The 21,992-nt window shown below is 34.1% G+C and overlaps 1 protein-coding gene and 2 pseudogenes across 2 annotated transcripts; 1 reads left to right on the top strand and 2 right to left on the bottom strand.

Moving 5' to 3' along the window:
* Positions 1-201: 201 nt before the first annotated feature.
* Positions 202-4,850, bottom strand: LOC145638077 (FBD-associated F-box protein At5g60610-like; annotated as a pseudogene). The gene is made up of 5 exons (XR_014114612.1): positions 4,723-4,850; positions 4,222-4,327; positions 3,227-4,120; positions 2,950-3,091; positions 202-2,034 (listed from the first exon to the last, which is right to left on the bottom strand). The product of XR_014114612.1 is annotated as an FBD-associated F-box protein At5g60610-like (transcript).
* Positions 4,851-8,066: 3,216 nt separating this feature from the next.
* Positions 8,067-14,457, bottom strand: LOC145639170 (uncharacterized). The gene is made up of 10 exons (XM_081690338.1): positions 14,261-14,457; positions 12,177-12,268; positions 11,793-12,005; positions 11,392-11,613; positions 11,183-11,322; positions 10,486-10,782; positions 10,060-10,350; positions 9,639-9,902; positions 9,233-9,505; positions 8,067-9,060 (listed from the first exon to the last, which is right to left on the bottom strand). Exons 1-10 carry the CDS (start codon positions 14,261-14,263, stop codon positions 8,264-8,266), a joined length of 2,592 nt encoding a protein of 863 aa, XP_081546464.1. The 5' UTR covers positions 14,264-14,457; the 3' UTR covers positions 8,067-8,263.
* Positions 14,458-19,652: 5,195 nt separating this feature from the next.
* On the top strand, positions 19,653-21,650 carry LOC145640473 (L-type lectin-domain containing receptor kinase S.6 pseudogene; annotated as a pseudogene).
* The last annotated feature ends 342 nt before the right edge of the window (positions 21,651-21,992 follow it).

Genomic DNA, 21,992 nt, shown 5'->3' with positions numbered 1-21,992 from the left:
GCTATTAAGTAATAAAGTAATTAAAAACAAAAAAAAAACAAAAAAAGGTACATACGGAGTATTCAATTATTCATAGTCCAAAGGATGAAAAAATCCACAGGAAATAATAGCAGAAGAAACCATATAAGGAGAAACCTTTATTTTTTTTTTTTTGAGAGAAACATATAAGGAGAAACCTAATACATTATAGTTACAAATTAATGAAAATAACCATTAAATACATAATAATTAAATTACAATGAAGATCATAAATTACAACAATACACGAGTTCAAGCAACTCAAAATAAAATTTAAAAAAATCTGGTATATGTAATTCAGAAAAACCAAATAATTTACAACAAACTCGAAGATCAAAACCAGACATGGTGGCCAACACCTCAATCCATCACCATGAATGTGCACAACAGACATGGGCAACATCTGTCAAATCAGACGCACAAAGGACTCAGGGAAGTCCTACACAGGAGGACATCAAATGCTAGTACTAGTGTTAAAAGCACATTTTCACAAACTCATAATCATCCTGAAACAGGAAGACACATAAGTCAAAAGTTCTGAATAAACAGAATGAAAGCAATGAAAAATAAAACTCCGCCAGTGGGTTTTCCGCTGTCAGTCCCAAGCCTGGATAAAGGAGGAGGGTTACAGTAAGCCAGTGACAGCCAGTGTAAAACTTTGTCACATCCCTTGGTGTGAGCCACAATGATTGAGAGTAGTACTATGATGGGTGACCTCCTGAGAAGTCCTCATGTTGGTTCATGTAGCCGGCCCCACTAATGGGATAAACTATTAAGGTGTTCAAGGCGAAGAAGAAGAAGAAGAAAGCAATGAAAAAACAACTAAGAATAAAAAGTGAGAATTGGTATATTGAAAGAAGAGATAGATAAATTTGAGATTTACATGTAAAAAATTGGACTGATTTATTTGAGGGATAATAGGCAGACATGGGAGGAACCCATGTTAGGGTTTCGTATTCTCTTTCAAAGTTTCTTTCACTAGAAACTTCATAAGTTGGAAACACGCTATATCTTGACTTTAACAGTATACCATGGTCCAGTGTACTCACAGCAGCAATGGAGTGCATTATAGTTTAACTTGCAATAATATGATATAGCTTAGAAACAGATTTATGTAATGCTCAAGAAGATGCAATTCCATAACTTCATCAGTAGTTCTATGGTTTGTATCTACTAATTTCAGTTAGCGCTTGCAACCATATGTTTATTACTGTTTATTTGTTCATACATGTTTGGGTTCATAGGTATTGTTCAAACTTTTATAAACAAGTTTTTAGTTGTTCAGACTTTTGTAAACATGTTTGGATTCATAGGGTATTTGTTCAGACTTTTATAAACAAATCATAAATAAATAAAAGGCATGTATACAAAACTAATTCCACTGTTTGGCGAGGAAATACTTCAAAGGACAGAGCAAGTTAACTGAAATCTGCAATGCCAGTGATAGAGATGGTGAAGATAGGGGTGGATCTTGGTCATAGCCGGCAGCCCCATTCCCCCCTAAGTTTTTCTGAGTTGTTGGTTATAAGTAGTAATGTAGTATGATGTCTAATAAATGCATATAAAAAGAAAATTGATGGATGTAGAATTTTTGAAGAAACATGTTAGAATCATCATACTAAACATCAAAATTTCAAACAAATTATGTGAACAGAATGGTACTCACCAAGCAAAGATCTAAAAATAAGGATATGTTGAAATTGGACAGCAATGGTTTGCAGGTTTGCCAAATTTGAATGCAACTTCTTGAGGAAGTGTCTTTATGAATTCCAAAACACGATCTTTTGCGTAACTGTTGGTAGGGTCACGATATATGATGATTCGTGGATGGGTAAAGATTACATCTTTCAGCTTGATGGAATTCTCAACCACATAGGTAGCAAACTCAATGTCAATTGGCAGTCCCAAAAAACCAAAGTGCTCCAAGGTCTTCAAGTTTTTCAGGGGACGCCCTTTGTGTTTGACTATATTCCTTTGAGGTACATTAGCCTTATAAACCCAAGGATGCCTTGAGAACTGCAACATGAGAAAAACAAGATCAGTATAAAAAACTAACGACCCGTATGGTAGTTGGTTATAACTGGTGATAAAGGAAATTGCTTCCCCATGGTAATTAAAATGCAAGCTTAGGAGAAAGATTGCTTCCCTACGGAGGAAAAACCACAAACTTTACTCTTAAGTTAAATCAAGTCTACCCTTTAAGATAGTTACTAAATTTGCAAACATCTACCAATATAAAGCCTATACACTTAAGCTAACAACTACTGCATTCACTCTTTAATGTGCTTGACAATTACCCGTTAGCCCAAAAAATCAAAGAAAGAGGAAAAAGAGTGAAAAGGCAGGGGTTGTCAGTAAGCATATGGACAAAATGCAGGTCCTTTGGTGGGGGTAAGAGCATATACAATGGGCATATATTTGGTTTCCCAAATTGAGGAGGCTCCCCAAATCTACAAACAGCTCACATATGAGTTGAAGTGTTGTCCGACATTTCTATTACAAATTTTGTTTAGGATGGAAAATGGCAAACTTCGCTCATTAACTAACAGGTGCAACCAACCTTTTAGACTATTCATGAAACATACCAAATGGTGAATAAAAGAAGAGGATAGTGGGTTTGGCTAATCAAAGATGGATAAAAAATAAGGTAGTCCATAAATGAGAGTTTAAAATAGGACATGTTAACAATACAAATTCAAGGTGATGTTCAAGCTCTCAGCTCTAGCTCAGTCTACACAACTGCTTACAGCTTGCTTAGTTATGATGGTTACTTGGTTAGAAGACTTAGAACCCTGAGCTTAAAATGGAATTTGTGATGGGACTTTATTAAATTATTTCAGGATAAGACTTTGTAATGAAATGAGATACAAATATAAAGTTAATCAACAGTATATCAAGTTTATATGTGAGGGTGTGTACGGGGAGATCTACCTTCAAAGTGAGCTTCTCCAGAACCGGAGATTCGCCAATTAAGTAAGCCCACCCAAGTAGGCTTTCATCACCCTTTGCTTGGACATGGAGTTCTAAATGCTTAAGGTTTGACATGATTGGTGGTTTAGATCCCTGTATTCCACTGCATAAGACGGTGATAGTTGATTATGAATATGACAAAGAAGAAGAAAAAAAGCAAGTACATATATAGGTGGGATTGATATTTATTCATAATAGGAATAAGAGTCATTCACAAAGGCATTAATATCATGCATACCTGGATAGGGTAGGCAGTTTTTAAGAACAAGTGCCAACTCAAATACTCCAAGTTGGACAAGTATTGTGAAAGGGATCTATAAGCATAGGCCACAACCTCTCCTCTATAATTTCCACTTCCGATTGATACCTTAGAAAGCAATGAAGCTCTAATATTCAGTGCTATAGGATGCCCATGCAGAGTGAATGACACAAGTTTTGGGGCCATAATGTCAATGCACGACAGATAATAACAGCATGATAACTCCAGATGTTTGAGTTGTAGGGATGTTTGAGGCATGTTTATACACTTCAAACCGCTTGACCCATCAACAATGCACAAATTCTCCAGGGCATGGCAAGAAAGCAGAACGCACTCTATGTCTTTGTCAGTTACATTGACATATTTAAGACACAAAGATGTTAGGGAAACCAAATTACAATGCAAACCAAGAGACAACAAACGACATTCAAGGGGCCAAGTGTAGCAATTTATCAACGAAAAAGCTCTACCAATATGTGGTGTGAAGTCCAATTCAAGCCTTTTGACATGTTTTTCTATAGCAAAGGCCAGCCACCTATCGATATCAGACTCATAACTTACGTCCAGGTCAAAAACCACGCTTAGCTCGTCTATAGCCACACCAAGATGAGACTCCAAAACACTTTTCACCATCGTCACAAAATTCGATCTTTCTTGGGGAAGTAACAGATGATTTCGTGCAACCCAATGCACAATAGGGTAATCATCTTTAAAGATTAAGATGGGAAAACATCGCCAAATGTAATTCCACCCGTGCGAAAGAACACTAGTTTGTGCAGCTTCCTTGATTGTGAGGAGGGACATGATCGACATCAGAATATCATGCGGCAACTGACTCAGTCGATCATTATCACTGCCTTTTCCTTGATAAGGCTAAGCTTATTATAATCATGACATACAGTGCAGACGAAACACAAATCAGCATGACTCATAAGTCTGATATAAGTAATGTTAAGGAAACAAATATAATGCACCTGATGCTTGCAAGATTTGAGTGCAGGCCATGTCCGTTTCTCCATAATCAAACAAGACAAAGACAATCAAAGCTTCACAGTAACCTAACCTAAGCTTAACTTAGCTCTGCAAGATTCAACAGCACTAAAAAACTATCAAAGTTGTCAAAATCCAGTTACAGAAAAGCTTAACTGTTAATAATAGTAAACCAAACAATTAACAAGTCCAAATTGAACACTATGATTATGAAGAATATCATCAAAAAATTCGGAATTAGTAAAGATGGGAACTTTAAGACCAAATTGGATTTTTAGGCACATAATTAAAGGGTTTTGCATTACATTAACAACGGAATTTGGTTTAGTTATCAAATTAGGCTCATAATTTTCTTCTCTAACAACATAATCACAAGTTGTGATCTTTTTAATTAAATTAAATTAGATCAACCATAAACCCTGACATTGATATTCGATTATTACAAAAAAAGAAAAGAAAAAAAAAAAAAAAAAAAAACCATTTACCTCGGATTCTGCTTCAATGGAGGATAGTAATATCAATAATGGAGAATGAGGAGAGCGTAGAGGTTGGAAGATGAGCAACAGAGGAGGACAGGTTTGGCTTTTATTTTTTATTTTTATTTTATTTTTATTTTTTAAAATTATGCAAGAGAGTGGCAAAAGCGCAAAACCCCCAAGCCTTGTTGGGTTCACAATAAGGAATTATCTCCAACGATTTCCCACAATTTTTTTTTTTTTTTTTTTTTTTTTTTTTTTTTTTTTTTGTCAGGATATTTATCTATATACTACCTCCGTTTTTTTAGTTGACACGTATTTCTTTTCAGAAATTTTGTTTTAGTTGACACGTTTTCTTTTAGGGTAATTTTTTACCAAACGTGTCAACTATATAGAAACGAAGGAAGTATATATATCTACAATAAATTAATAACCCTTCTATAGAAAAGGTGGAAAATAAAACATTGAAACAGAGAAAAAAGATTAGCTATTTTTTTATATGCAGTATACCCATTAAAATTTACAAATTAACTGTATATTTATGACTTTCACAAAAATATCATCATAGTAATTCCAATGGCAAGCTAATTGTCAAATTAGCTTGTCATGCCACATAAGCTTTTAAACTAATTGTCAATTTAGCCCCAATGGCTAACTAATACTTTCTCCATTCTTTTTTACTTGACCCGCTTTGACTTTTCCACTATTCACCACCCCTCCTTTGACCGTGTTTTATGAATAATATGTAAGGAAAAACATATTTATGTTGGATCATTTTGAATTCGTCTCAATAAGTACTATCATAATACATAACTTTTATATTTTTTAATTATGGAGAATTAAAGTTATTGGCCGTTAAAGTTTTGCATTGGCAAGCGTGATAAAAGAAACAGGTCAAGTAAAAAAGAACAGAGGAAGTAGCTTTGCTATTTAAATGGACTTCAATTGCTTGACCAAACTAATTGCATTTCCATGCTCCAATGGTTAAGCTAGTGGCTAGAGATTATTTAATATTGCAAGCAAGTCCTAGTTACCACCATTAGAGTTGATCTCAAATACCCAAATGACTAACAAACTAAACGTCAAGGAGCGTCGCGGCGTAGTAGGGGTCTAGGCTGCCAGCAAAGTAGTTTCAAGGTGGTGGCCCGGGGTTTCGACGACGGTGGAAAGGCGGAAAGCGGTTTACGGGTCAAGCTTAGGTAGAGAGGGAGGGGGTAAGGTAGTTTAGTGGAAAGAGTGGGCACTGGCGCGGGGTAGGTGGGAGGGGTGGCCTGATGCGAGGCTGGTGGGAGGTGGGTGGCGGTTGTGGCGAGATGGCTAGGCGTGCAAGGTTGTTCCATTGCCGGCGAAAGGTGAGTGGCTGGTGGTTATAGTGGTGGTTTTTTATTAAAAAAAAGAATTCTAAGTTTTTTTTATTAATAATTAATCAAATAATTAAAAAAAAACAATAAAATGCAGCCACGTGAAAAATATTAGCCCTAATGACTAACGGAGTTAATGTCTATTAGTCATTTGGGCATTTAATGACATTTTCATTAAACTCAAGGGCATATGGTGAATTTTGAATTTTCATGGGTATATGATAAATAAAAAATTTAACCCAGGAGCATTTGGTGAAAAAGCCGTTAAAAAAATAGTAACATAATCCCAATATTTATCTTTCACAATATATATATATATATATATATATATATATATATATATATATATATATATATATATATATATATATATATATATATATATATATATATATATATATATATAAAGAGAGAGAGAGCGCAACACTAGTCTTATGGCGGTCCCGTAAAATAGAATAACCTTTCAAGGGAATACTTCGGTCACATAATACACCGTGGCCGCTCTCCACTTAAGCCACCCCGACTTAATCATGTAGGCCACGTCTTGATCAATGTCACCATTCTTCTGGATGATCGACCCAAGATATTTAAAACATTCGCTATGGTTAAGTCCTTTTCATCCAAACTCACCACCTCATTGTTTGTCCCCCTTTAAGTACCAAAGCAGCATACCAAATATTCAGTTTTGCTCCGACTTAGCTTAACCCTGTAGATTCCAACCTTTTCGAATTAACCCATCTGTTTCATCCACCAAAACGATATCATCTGCAAATAGGATACTCCATGGGATTTCATCTCGAATTAGCCTAGTTACTTCATGCAGAACTGTTGCAAAAATGAGTTATGAATATATTTATTAATTGTATATTTGAAGTACATCAACCTTCGTTTACCCACGATTTTTGTGTCTTGGAATTTCAGATTTCTTTTCTCATTGATTCATTTTTCGTAATCGATTACTATTGTCATAATTATTTGCTGTCATAAGTTTATAACTATTGTATACATTAACCTATTTGCTGTCATAACTAGAGGTGGTTATTGGACAGGGCACCTCAATGATAATAGGGTCAGGACCAAGCTTATAGGGCTTTTAATGGACAGGGCCCTTATTGGGTAGGGTCAATATAGGGCCAACATGTTTTTTCCAATTTAGTTGATAAAGAAAATACATAATGTAAAAATAATTATATAGATTAATTTGTATTCATATGTATTTAATAATGGCTTTGTCCAATATTTATTTTAATTGGTATTTTAAAGGCCCGCCCATTATCGACCCGCATTGGCCCGACCCTATATTGACCCTATAAAATGTGACCCTCTTTGACCCTGACCCGCAACCGACCCGCACCGATCCTGACCCGACCCGCCCAATAACCAGGTCTAGTCATAACTATTGTACAGAATTAGTTCTCTCCAAAATCTGAGCTGTTAATGTGTTTACACTATCGGAGGTGTTGTAGTATCAACGAGAAAATTTGACATAAAAAATGAGTAAGATTACCAATGTATCAGAGTTCGACTGCTTGTTGATCAGTACAGCATTCAACATATAATGCATAGTCAGAAATCAATCAATCAATCAATCAATCAATCAAAGCCTTAATCCCAAAAGTGGGGTCGGCTAACATGAACCAAATTTGATTATTCCGTGTAGTCATCAACATAAATCTTTCTCCTCCATCCCTTACGATCCAAAACTTCATCCTCACGTAAATCCATGCACTTCATATCCTTCATAGTCAGAAATCCCAACCAAATATATGTACAATGTAGATGTGGACAAGAAATGAATACCAGATTGACTACCAAGACATAACATTAAAAAACCAGTAAGCGCCTAACACATGAAACAAATCTAATGTTAGAGATTCAAACCACAGTTGCTGCAATACTGATTCTGATTACAGGTACCATGTGTGTAACAATGTAAGAAAGGAGATAGGTTTACAGCATGTACAGGAGTACAATATGATTACTGAAGGGTGGTTCACTTGAAAGTTATTAAATTAACTGTCACAAGATAGTGCAAAAGTTTGAAGATTCAAAGAGATACTGACTTCAGGATTAGCCTTTAAAACAGCAGGCAGAATATACATTCATGTTAATATCGTGAAAATCATGTATATGTTTGTGACTATTGTGAGAAATAGTTGTTAGCAAAATGTACCTACCAACCTGGGTTTCTAAAGTAGTCCAACCACCAAGGACTTATCATGGAAGGTTCTAAAAATCGAAGTAATGTACTGCAAGGCAGAATCTAACTTCTCTTTGTATTCCTTCAGCGGCTCCAATTCTGCTTCCAGTGACTTGATTTCTGGTAGCAGGTTTGCCTCCATGGTTCTTTTCGAACTCAGCATCTCTTCTCTATGCTGAATATCCTTTTTGGTATGAGCCAGTTCACTCCTTAGAGTAGGGTACTGACTAAGATAAGAAGCAAGCTTCTCAAGATAGTTACATCGCTTGCAGAGCCATTTCACATTGATCCCTACAGCTTCACCAAGTTGCAGCACACTTCTTAGGTGGTTCACATGATGGGAGCGTAGGCCGCTTAAGCAGACTGATTCAAGGTCCTGAACAGCTTTGCATATGTTCTCCAATGGAACCTTGGGATCAATTTTGCAATTTAAAGCAATATCTCCATGCACTTCAAGAATTTTGGTAAGAGTAGGGGCCAAGTCAGATTTGACGTTGTACCGGCCAACTTGTGTGCCAACACAATTTGAGTTGATGTCATGGTAATTACCTGCCATTTCTAAAATGGAGGCTGGTATTGTCATAAAACTTGACTCTCTAAAGCTTTCAGACCCACTTTTGGGAGATTCTTCACCATCAAAATCCAAGATTACAATAGGAGCAACAGATGAAGGGATAAATGCTTCGGGCTTTTCTTCTTCAAGATCAACAATAACGGGAGTCGCACTTAAACCTTTATCAAGAGGTATCTCATGCTGATCTTCTAGGGGAGGAAATTGTGGTAGACCTGAAAACATACCCCAAAAAAAGGGTAAATAAGGTGTAGAAAGGAGATAAAATATCTAATACAGGAGCAGGAGGGTGTTAATAGTATAGAACGTTGAAAGTTGAAAATAATTATTAAAAAAAAAAAAAAAAAAAAAAAAAAAAAAACATTTGTAATTATCCTGTTCACATACCATCATCAGCTGGGGAATTAACTTCATGAAAAACTTTTTTGTCAACAGTATATTGATGATCAGCTAAGGGTTCATCTTTAGAGCAAGGATTGCTTTGTCCATTGCTTGAAGGATTCGGCTCTTTTACCTCAGAATCTTCTTGATTACCAACCAAAGGGACTAAAAAGGCTTTATTCATGGGATTAGAGGCTAGATAGACACTGCTGTCTTGTAATTGAAGCTGTGAGGATTCCAAAAGTTCATTCGGAAGCAATGCACCATGCAGCTTAATACCTAAACATACACAAGATATAAAAAAGAGAAGGCCTATATTTCTTAGTATTATAATAATTAACAACGAAGGAAATATATCACTCAAAATGAATAATATTGATGAAAAGCAACTTTGATTTGGCAAACTTTATACCATCTTCACAGTTCAGCTGCTCTGCCTCAGCTGATTTTCCTTCAATGATTCTGCTCTCCCTAACTGTTGCAGACCAATTAGATCCCTGCTGCTGGGAATTGAAACCTTTGATTGGCTTAACTGAAATGGTCTCCTCACCACAGACTTTTGAATCAAAAGGGTTTCCAAGACTAGAGCGGGAAACATCACATATATTCAAGGTCTCGTTATTTTGAGATCTTTCTTTTGTAAGTGTGGTCAAAGAAGGAACAAGCTCTTTTGGATCTTCACCAATGAAACAAACAGGACAAAAAAAAAAGGGAGAGAGAGAAAACTAATAAACTCATTTTTACAAACTAGAGCATATGATAACCAAAAATTTGTTATATAAACAAGAAACATTTGAGTGAATTGACTATGACCAATGATGGAAAAGATATACCTTGGCCAGCTGACCTATCATCTACTTTTGAGGATTTCAGTTTTATAATGTTCTCTGAAGAATCAATCATATCATTCGGCAGACCAGCGCTCACTTGTTTCCCTGAAGTAATGACAGAAGACTCATCAACAGTTGTGGTTTTAGGTATCTTTATCTTAACTCGCGGTAGACATTCTTCTGGATGAGGGGCTTCTACAATTGGGCAGGTTTCAGCTAGGCTTTGTTTGTTGGATGTCTGAAATAGCATAGTGGCTTTCTGGTCATTGCCTGATACCACTTTCCTTTCTTTACCTGTGTTAATGCCCACATATATAGAGGTCAAACATGTAACCGCAAAATCTAGTTGTACCTCATTGAAAGTGAATCTAGTAGTTTTAGACCCGTCATAAATCTTTGCACCTCCTCACTTAAAGAGCAATATCTTACCTCTTTTACTCCTAGCTCTCTTGCATTCAGGCCTTAATGGTGGTATGCATTCGCGCCTTAGATGAGACCTTATTTTTCTAGTCTTCTTGAGTGTTTTCCACTGCTTGGATATAGCACCAGTTTTGGTTGATAAAGGGGTACTAAGACTGGCTGTTTTTTCTCCTGGGCAGCCCACTGCTCTTACACCTTTGCCGGTCCCATTTTTTACAGCACTTGGTCGGTAGCATGTAGATGGACTTTCTTGTCGAAATTCTTTTTCTTTAAATGTCCCCCAAAGATAGTATTTTCCTTGAATTTCTGAACAAAATCAACTGTCAATATCATTAAGTATTATCTATCAATATCAATGGAAGTAAAGGATATAATTTCCAATCAACCCTTTGATTACATCCATCAAACGGAAGAAAAATTATAAAGTACTCCCTCCGTTTCTTTTGTTCATGTTTCACTATTTGCTAAGTTTTCAAAGCTTGCATCTAAGCTTAAAAATATTGAAAACATATTATATAAATTATAAAATTCTGATGTTTGGGAACTACACATTCAAGACAGATCAAACTAGATCCCACGTGATTATTTTATCAACAAGATCTAAAATTAAACTTGCAATAGAATATTTGAATTCGAAAAAAGTACACCAAAAATAGACGGAGGGAGTATTAAGTTTCCATATATGAAGTATAAAGTTGTAAATTACTGCGTTTCTCTGGAGCCAATATCTCAAAGGAAGTAAAAACGAACAACTCTAAGTTCTTAATCTTGGCTGTCATGGCTAGGTCATTTGATTTCATGTACTCCATCAAAACGTTGTAATCAGCCTCATTCCTGTCACAAAAGCTTAACAAAAAAGTGGTATTATTTTCCAACTCTTTTATTAACAAATGAAAAACTTATTAAAAATGATACCTCAAAAATTCAGGAAAGATGTAAAGTCCAATATTGCAGTCAGCAGCCCCCAATTCATCAAAATCCTTAGGCCAAACCTCGCACCTCTTTTTCATGCTGAAAAAAATAGAGGGTGGCATTGATCGTACAATATTGACAACTTTTGAATATGAAGTCTTTGGCATAAAGGCCTCGAGCCCTTTCAAACTTGTATATAAACTTCCAACGGTATTGAAAACTCCCCTATCAAGAAGAAAACAAACCATGTGCACGATGAAGGGGGCCGAAGCCAAAAAAAAAAAAAAAAAAAAAAAAAAAAGGAAGAAAGAAAGGAAAGAGAGAAGCAAACTAAATTATCTGCCTCCCAATCAAAATATGAACAAAATGTAGGAAGAACACATGAGATATGTTAAACACCACACCTCCAAATTGGCCCTACTACCGGGATTGCACTAGCATCAGGCAGAGCAAAATCTAAAATTCTCAATGGACCACTACCAGCAAATTCAACCTTTTCATCTTGTTTATCCCCATATTTTATCACTTTTGCCAGTAATTCAACTGTTGATGGGCATGAATCGCATTTCCAACTGAAATCTTCATTAATATCATCAGCTGATAAGCCAAGACAATATCTGAAAATAAAAAACATAGTTGATTTTATACAGTCCTGATTGCCAGAGATATCAGCAGAAAATTAACCAAGTTTTCTAGCCATTAACTGACTTTCTGCAGAAATCAAATAATCAAACTCCACACATTCACTCCTGAAGAATTCCTTGAATAAGAATGATTGTCCAACTTACATGTGCTCAACCGTGTCCCAACATTCGGTACAATAAATTAAATATCTAGAGAAATCTTTCTCTCCATATCCACATGTTTGACAGATTTTGTCCTACAGGAAAAAGAAACAGCATTATCTATCAAATACATGAATGGCTTGTTAGTTGGAGACTCTGTGCATGACAAACTTAAAAAGGGAGCTTTCGAGGAAAGTCTTAATTCTGACCATGCTAACAAACTGAGTCTGCTAAGAAGAGTATGTATATAAGGATGATGGTATGCATTGCAGTTTACACATATTATGAAAAATATCAAGTTACGGACCATGATTTTTGTGGTAAAATTTATTAACTAGCATAAATTTAAATTGAATGAAACTTCAAGTCGTAAACAGTATTCAAACATGCAGAATCAATCAAAATCAATCAACGCCTTAATCCCATCAGTTGGCATGTGGTTTAAGCAGCATGTGGTTTAAACAGTATGCAAACATGCAGAATAAGTCGTAATTTTATAAGTTGGCATGTGGTTTAAGAAGCACGTGATTAAAGCATCCATTTCAACATTAAGCGAACACCAACACAATGGAATTGAGTTGCACAATTTGTTATCATAACTCGCATGCCTTTTGTTGTTTCATAAAATTAATTTATAATCATTACACTTATAAAAATTACTTTTTCAATTAACATATAGCTACAAACAAGACAATTTATGAATTACACCAAAGAGCAACCCACTAATCCAGCAATGTCAAACAAATTTGAAGGGTATTTCAGGGGTATCTGAAATCATACTTTTAGATGATAGAGGGTAATTCGAGGCTGTCGACCCACATTATACTGATCGGATCAGGGTAAATCAACGGTGACAACCCACATATATTTCTAGGTAATTTGGGTAATTCAAGTGTGACAATCCACATTGTACATCTAGATTATATGGGGACAATGGGGTTTACTACTAATCTAAGAAAGTAAGCTGGCAATCTGGCATACATCCTCTATGTTTTAAAAAGAAAAGAGGCCCCCAAGATTTTCCAATAACATAGATTGTGAAACCAATATTGACTATAACCATTTTATGTAAATTAAGAACTAGTTGCATTTCCTGTGCAGTCTTAAGATAATTCTTACAGAACCAACCAGTTGGATCAAAAACAATCCTGCAACTTTCAAATACTAAGCTCTAATATCTTGCAGGCTTGCATCCATATTAACCAGATAACTCGAGGACGACCCACATTATGCTTCTAACTTCTAAGTGTATAGAGTGTTTATTTAGGACAAGATCATCATCATCATAAAAGATTAATTTGAACAGTAAAAAATAAACCTTCATTTAAGAAGGTAAGCGCACAGATTTACCCTTACATCTTACAAAGTAAAAGGTCCAAAATCATAAATTACAAAGGCTGGATTATTAACAAGGAAAATGACATTATAAAAAAACCATCATACATTCTGCTCATCTCTGGTTTATCTTCCTTTAATCACAAAGATAATACTCCAGCAACTTAATACGGAGTAATATATTTAATGCTTATATGGCGCCCTTAGGGTTGCATATATCAATTAACAAATTTCTAAACCCGAAATACACTAAAATTTGTTGTTCATTCTTACCAAACTTCTTAGAATAACCAATTGAACAAGCAAATGATTAGACAAATATAGCAATTACCAATTTGTCACTCTAGGATTCATTAAACAACTAAAAGCTCCAATTCTAAAACAATAAGTTACAACAAACCCATAAAAGCAGAAACCCCATTTCATGAAAAACTTAAAAATTATCTCAAAAAGAAAACCCACAACCTTTTTTTTTTTTTTTTTTTTTTTTTTTCACAAAACCCACAACTTAAGAGACTTACACATTCCAAATATAGTAAAAAATTATAAAATAATAATAATTAATGTAATAAAAATAAATACAATTTTACAGAAAGAAGCAAAAATGACGACATAACATGCAAAAAGGAAGATCAAGGAGAGATTAATTGAGGATATGATCACAGAAAATATGATAGAACAACTTTCAGTGCTCGACTTTATTAAAATAGGCAATTTATATTAACAGGAAAAAGAAAAAAAAAAACACTCACCATTTTTTGCAGAGGAATTAATCTAGAGATGAAGAGCTGATTTTTGGGTTTTCAGGGTGTAAATACAAAAAATTCGCCATTTTTGCCACTTCTCAAGTTGGATTCCCACCAAAATACCAAATGTGTGATAATGTGTGATATTTTTTCCTGAAGGAACTAAACATTTGATTTTTCACTTTTCAACCCAAAAGAGAAGAATTTATTGAAGGTGTAAAATGGAGAAAATACAAGTTATATGAATCTGAGAAACTTATCTTTGTATATCTATTATCTAGGGGCAAGCTCGTCTCTTTCATTAATTAGTTGGGGATAATAGTGTAATTTGTGAGATAAGTGCTTTGAATGGCAAATTGGCAATGTCTACCTTCGTTACTCCCCTCCGTGTTTTAATAAGTGTTGCAATTTAACTTTTTTTACTATTTGATTTTGACTTGATTAATACTCCCTCCGTCCCCTTTTGATAGTCCCTTATAAGCATTTTTCACGGGAAATAATAAACACAATAATAATAGTTAAAGTACATTGAAAAGGTAAATTGATATTGAGTATGCAAAAAAGTAGAGACAGAAATAACAAAAGTACATGGGAAAACAAAATTTACATGGGAAAACAAAATTTACATGGGAAATTTAAATTTGCACAAATATTATTGCAAATAGGAAGAAATTTTGATAAAAAATTTATATTGATGGTTGTTGGAAAAGGCAAATTGGGTGAACATTTTGGGACAAAAATTTGCACATAAGGAACTATCAAAAGGGGACGGAGGGAGTATTATATACATTAAAAACAAATGTTGTTGTATAATTCATTGTTAGATTTGTTATAATATATACTTTCATAATATCAATTTTCTTATAATTTTACTAACATATAATTAGATAAATTAATGGTCAAAGTTAAATCTCGACATGCGTGATCGATCAAACTGTATCACTTATTAAACATAAAGGGAGTACTCGATTTTCATATTGTTTGGTACTCCATCTGTTTCGTAATAATCACAACACTTTTTATTTATTTTTTCTTACATATACTTGGTGTTTTATGATAAATTAATACTCCTTAGTAGTAATTGCTACACATCTTTTTTACTCCCTCATTTCCTTATTGATAGTCTCTTATAGACAATTTTCACGAGAATTAATAAACATAAATAGAAGTAGGAAAAGTACATTGGAAAGATAAATTTACATTGGGTATGCAAAAAAGGAGGAAGAGAAAGTAATAAAAGTACATGGAAAAACAAAAATAATCAATCAATCAATCTATCAATTAACCTATATTAAAAGCGAACCTAAAGTGACACTTGTCACGATGTTATAAAAAAATTTCCAGCCTTTTCATCTTTCCTTTTTTTTTTTTTTTTTTTTTTTTTTTTTTTTTTGCCAAATTTTAATGACTTCCATTTTATAACCTACTATAATACTTATTTCCATTTTGACAACACATTTAATCCAATCATACTCAATTTAAATTTTTTTAATTATTTTTCAACATATATTTTATATACTATAAATCTTTTAGTTACAAATATACTAACATAGTTTAAAATTAAGGTATTGACATATATCATCATCCAAGATTTTTCCTCCGACTTAAAATTTATTTTAATTAAAAATAGGAATAATAATTTTGGTAGGATACTTTGTATAAATCTTACAAATATACATAATGTTTATAAGAACAACTGAACAAAATCATTTTATTATATTATGCTCCTCCGTTTTTTTATAAGTTATAGTTGAATTTGCACATTTGTTGAGACACAACTTTGACCATCATATCTTTAATTAGAGACTATTATTTTGTTACAAATATTTTTTTTTTGGATAAATTTGTTGAATTAACACCATTCTTTATAAATTTTGTTGTAAAATTTAATTATGACCGTGCATGGCACGAGATTTAACCTAGTTTTAAGACTAAAATTTAGTCAAAATGGACTATCAATAAAGGACGTGAGTTGTTTGGTACTTCCTCCATTTTGTAGTAATTGCTACACATCTTTATTAGTTTATTTCATTATCATCAATATACCTATACTAAAGGCGAAACCAGAAATGACACTTGTCATAACCTGGTTAAAAAATTTCCCTCCAAAAGGTGTTTTTTTTTGTTTATTTTTATTTTTTATTTTTTTTATTTATTTTTTTCCCAAAGCTTCTTAAAGAAGTATTTAATTTAATACTTACTTTACAATAATATTTCTTTTTTATTTGGCAAGTATATTCATTTTTACACATTAAACAAAGATTAATTTGTTTATTTTATGACGGGAACAAAGTCATATAATACAATAATGTAATCTTATCTATAAATTTGTAATGTAATCCATAGTTATTTTCATTAGTCGTGCATACATTTCTTCCTCTGTTTTCTTTAATGATTTAAAAAAAACTGTGATTACAGAACTTTCATCCTATTTTGTAATTTAATATTATGTTTTTCAGTAAAATAATTGTATTAAACTAATGATAAATATTGAAATTATCGTGCATGGCACGGGATCTAACCTAGTTTGGTATAAACCCAATTACTTCCTTTGTCCCTATTTGATAGTCAATTATTCCATTTTTGTTGCCTTAAAATGTTAGTTATATTTGCTTTTTTTTCAAGTACCATTAATATTAATTTTTTTTTTTTACCAAAATTCTCTCCAATTTGCAAAAATACTTGTGCAAATTTAACTTTCGCATGTAAATTTTGCTTTACCATGTATTTTAATTACTTTCTCTATCTATTTTTTTGCATATCCAATATAGATTTATTTTTTTAATATACTTTTCCTACTTGTTATTTATGTTTATTAATTCCCTTGAAAATTGTCCAAGAGTAACTATCAAATAGGGATGGTGTTCTCTTCTATCAACCTCATTGACATTACTTTATTATTATTTCACTCTCCTAGTAACAATTAAATATACCCCTTCCAACTATACATTATTTAACTTTGTATTAAATTCATCTTTTGACCTCACCTTATAATTTTTCTACAACTATGTGTCACGCCTAATATTGCAATTTTTGTAAGGAAAATGCTAATGAACGCCCCGATGACGTTGGATAAGCTAGTTAAAAGTAGAAATATTAAATTAAAACTAACATTAATTACACCGATCGACGCGTGATTTTGTCATGCTTTTCCAAAGTAATACTACTGATTTAAAAATGTTTATCCAACGCCGCGGGGGCGTTTGTTAGCAAGATTTTTTGTAAAATGGAGAAAGTTTCAATTTTCTTTGTTACTAAGTCTCCCTTAACTTTGTTATTGTACTGTAGTTGGCACAGCCTAAGCCCTATTCTTCACCTTCAACTTACAACTTGTGCTTCGTAGCTGGTGAAAATGGAGGAATTATATGTAAAACTATAAAGTATGTAAGTTAAATTCTGAAATTACCAAGAATGGACTTCGTCAATTTTTAAATGCCTTAAAGATATGTGAGTTTTCATTCCTCCACTGATTTCGGCTTAGCACTATCATTTTTTGCAGTGAAATCTAGAATATCAAAGGGAGAAATAAAGGGTACGAATAACTCTAAAGGTCAGATTTCGTCTACCTCAATGTTTTGTTAAAATGAACATTTACAATCACTAAAATTGATGGTTGAAGGAGGAAAGAGAAAATGAGGGGAGAGGGGGAAAGCAACTAATGATAATTAACACCTGTTAGTTGTTAATTACTCCGTACATAAGGAAAATGTTATACATATTCTATAAGGCTACTTACATAAAAGGTTTTGCGTAGAACAGACTCACGTGAGACTGGGAAACTCGATCAAAGCCCCGCACCAACATTTTACAAATCGATAATATTGTCTTATTCCTCACTAAAATGGTCTTATTATTCCTGATAATAATTATCTTATTCCTTACTAAAATTATCTTATTACGGACTAAAATAATCTTATTCTTGACTAAAATTTTCTAATTCCTGACAAATATAAACAATATTAATATTAATCTAATACTGACAATACTAATCTAATACTTTTTTTTTTTTTTTTTTTTTTAATGGGGACAATACTAATCTAATACTTGACAATACTACTCTAATACCTGACAATAAACATTTAATACCAAATAATAAACATCTAATACCTGACATTATTTTCTCCTTCACCACTGGCCCTCTTCTTCCACGGCTACAATATTTTCTCTCCTCATTACATCAATGGAAACCCCTCCAAATTGGGATTTCCCACATTACATCAAATTGGAAGTGGGTAACGAGAAGATTCTAGAATACAACATTGGAGTATAAGCAGCCTGAGCTCCATACTTGCGGCAAAGCACCCTAAACGGAAGCTCAGAGCAATCAACTATGGGAGCAACTATCAATTTAGGTCGACCCAACTTCTTCCAATGGGCCCAAGCCCTCTATGGATGTAGCGTGTGGTTAGAGAAGCCATGAATGAGAGCTTTGGAAGTTGAACAAGGTGATGGTTATGGCGGAGAAGAGAGAATCTCATTACCAGATCATTGCCGGCAGTTTCTAGTTGTGGGGGAAAGCAGCGGTGGTGGAGGAAGAAGGTGAAGGTGGAAGTGGGTAACGAGGTGGTGATGGTTGGATTTGGATTTTAGCGAGAGTTGGTGAATGAATGGTGTTGTGACTCGTGAGTACGTGTTGGCGGCGGACTCACAGTGAGTCCGTCCCGCCCAAAACTTTACCTTACATATAAGTACTACCTCTAGTCGAAATCGCAACTTTGGAATATTTTAAATCTCACAAATAATACCCCAAAGTTGCGAGTAATTTGGACCGGATGTAGTATTAAATTACACTTAAAAATCGTAAAAAGTTTAAAAAATCATAAAAATATAAACACTGATTTACGCGTGTTATTGTCATGAATTTCTAATTTATACAATTTCTAATAGAATATTTAATGTTAATATATATAACCTTAGGGCTACATATATCATTACCTATTACATTTTTTTTTTTTTTGAAGAAATCATTACTCATTACATAAATACCTTTACATAGATATGAATTGTTATCAAGATTATAACCTTTGTATTTTCTATCTTTGTAAAAAAAAAAAAAAAAAAAAAAAAAAACCCAAATTTTCTTGTAAAAATCCATTTCCACTAAATAATTAAGTTAACCAAATCAAGAATTATAAAAAAAAAAAAAAAAAAAAAAAAAAAGATAATTTATTATAAAATGAAATTAAAATTAAAAAATCAGAAAAAAGAAATGGTGCTCTGTTTTCCCTCCCTTCCTCCCAACGTCTTCCTCCCTTCTTTCTACTCTATCCTCTTCTCAAACCAGAAGCTACTACTAGTACTTCACTAAAACTTCAAAATTTACAGAGAAAACCAAGATTAAATCCACCCAAAACCTCAAAATTCTCAAATTCCAAGATTCAAACTTCCAAATTCAACCATGTTTCAAAAATTCATCATAATCTTCACTATAATCTTCACATTCAACATCCCCTGTTCATCCTCCATCTCCTTCATCCCTGCAAACAACATCACCTTCTTCGGCGATGCGAACTTAATCATCGATTCTGCAACAAACCTTTCTTCCATTAGTTTAACCCAACAAAACCCTTCTTCTTCAGGCAGAGCATTCTACTTTTACCCACTTCAATTTCTTGATCATTCAACTAATTCCTCTGTTTCTTTCTTTTCTCGGTTCTCCTTCATTATTACGCCTTCTTCTCCCTCAAACCCTGGTGATGGAATCGCTTTCTTGATCACCTCTGATTTGGGGTTGTTTAGTTCTAAATTTGGGCATTTGGGTTTGCCTGAATTCAGCTTGAACTCTCAAGAATCGTTTTTCGCAGTCGAATTCGATACGAAATTTGATGCATTAGTTGGCGATGTTAATGATAATCATGTGGGTATTGATGTGAATTCTGACATTTCTTTGGTTTCTGTTGATGGGTTTTTGGGTGGAGTTGATTTAAGTAGTGGAAAGAAGATTAGTGCTTGGATTGAGTACAGAAATTCAGTAAAAACTATCAGAATTTGGGTTAGTTACCTCCCAATTAAACCCTTGAATCCTGTTCTTTCTGCTAAAATTGATCTTTCTAAGCATTTGAAGGAGTCAATGTATGTGGGATTCTCTGCTTCTAATAGAGATGGGTCTGCATTACATGTTATCAATGGATGGGAGTTCAAGACTTTCGAGTTCGATTTTTCGACTGTTGATAGAGATGAGGAGGGAGGTGATTGTGTGAATTGTACTCCGGGTGAAGATTCTGATGATGATAACAAGAAAGATGAGATTGCATTGACTGGAATTATTTCTGCATTGAGTTTTTTGGCAGTTGTTGTTGTGATTTATTTTGTCTGGTTGTCAAGGAAAAGTGTGATCTCAGATAGGGAGAAAAACAGGAGGAATGAGTTGAAGAAAGGGCCTATGAAGTTGCATCTGTCGGAGATCGAAATGGCTACTGATGGTTTCAGTAGGAGTAGGATCATAGGCCAAGGAACATCAGCAACAGTTTATAAGGGAATTCTTTTCCATGAACAAGTAGTTGCTGTTAAAAGATTCAATGATGCTAGTGATGGTAATCTCATTAGAACCTTTACCAATGAATGTTCTTCTATGACTCGAAAATTGAAGCACAAAAACCTTGTTCAATTGTTGGGATGGTGCTGTGAAAAAAATGAACTTATCTTGGTGTATGAGTTTCTGCCTAATGGTAACCTTGATCAGAATCTGCATACAGATTCGGATGCTTTTCGTGTTCTAACTTGTGAACAAAGGCTGAACATTGTGCTTGGTATAGCTTCTGGTCTCACATACTTGCATGAAGAATGCAACAGGCAGATCATTCATAGGGATGTTAAGACTAGTAATGTGATGCTTGATTCGGATTTTAACCCTAAACTTGGTGATTTTGGGTTGGTTGAGGTGTATGACCGAGATTCTAGATTGAGGAAACCTACTATTCCAGCTGGGACAATAGGGTACATAGCCCCGGAGTATCTTCACTTGGGTGTTCCTACTATTAAGTCTGATGTTTACAGTTTCGGAGTGGTGGTTTTGGAGGTGGTGACTGGAAGAAGGCCAACCGAGAACAAACAAGGTTATCTCATTGATTGGATATGGAACCTGTGGGAGAGGGGTAAGCTGATTGAGGCCGTTGATTGGAGGATGATGGGGCGGTATAGTAAGGAAGACATGGAAAGGATGCTCAAGGTTGGTCTGTGCTGTGTGCACTTAGATAACAAGAAAAGGCCTACTATTAAGGAAGCACATATGATGTTAAAAGGGGAACTGCAGGTGCCTGATTTACCAGCTAAGAGGCCTGATGTGAAGTTTCGAGCAGCCAATCATGGGGCTTCGAGAAAGATACTGAAAGTTGGAGGTGATGATGTTGAGGAGTGTCCTTGGTCAACTCCAAGAACTCATTTCAGTGAGTACTGATGATTAGGTGCAGGTTTCTACAGGAGATTAGCTCTTGAGCCGTGGATTCAGATGTCAGTTTATCGTAGTCTTAGATTTTGATTTTTACTTGTAAGCATGCTGGTAAGAAAAATAACTGTATAGCAGAAAATCAAGTTTACTAATTTCATTCTCAAGTTTTACTACATGAATTCTAGTCTAGGGGATAAAAACCCTTTTTTTTGTTTGAGAACAATAGTGTCAAACTGTCAATAATTCAGCTCAAAAGCTGCTCAGTTCCTCAGTCTATGTAGTCATTGTAAAAAAAGATAATCGTTTACAAAAAACTCTGAATCTTCTCGATTTCTACTAGAACCTCTATTT

Source organism: Chenopodium album, chromosome 7, assembly GCF_948465745.1.
Source record: "Chenopodium album chromosome 7, dcCheAlbu1.1, whole genome shotgun sequence".
Lineage (NCBI taxonomy): Eukaryota > Viridiplantae > Streptophyta > Magnoliopsida > Caryophyllales > Amaranthaceae > Chenopodium > Chenopodium album.
This window is presented reverse-complemented; position numbering and strand designations above follow the sequence as displayed.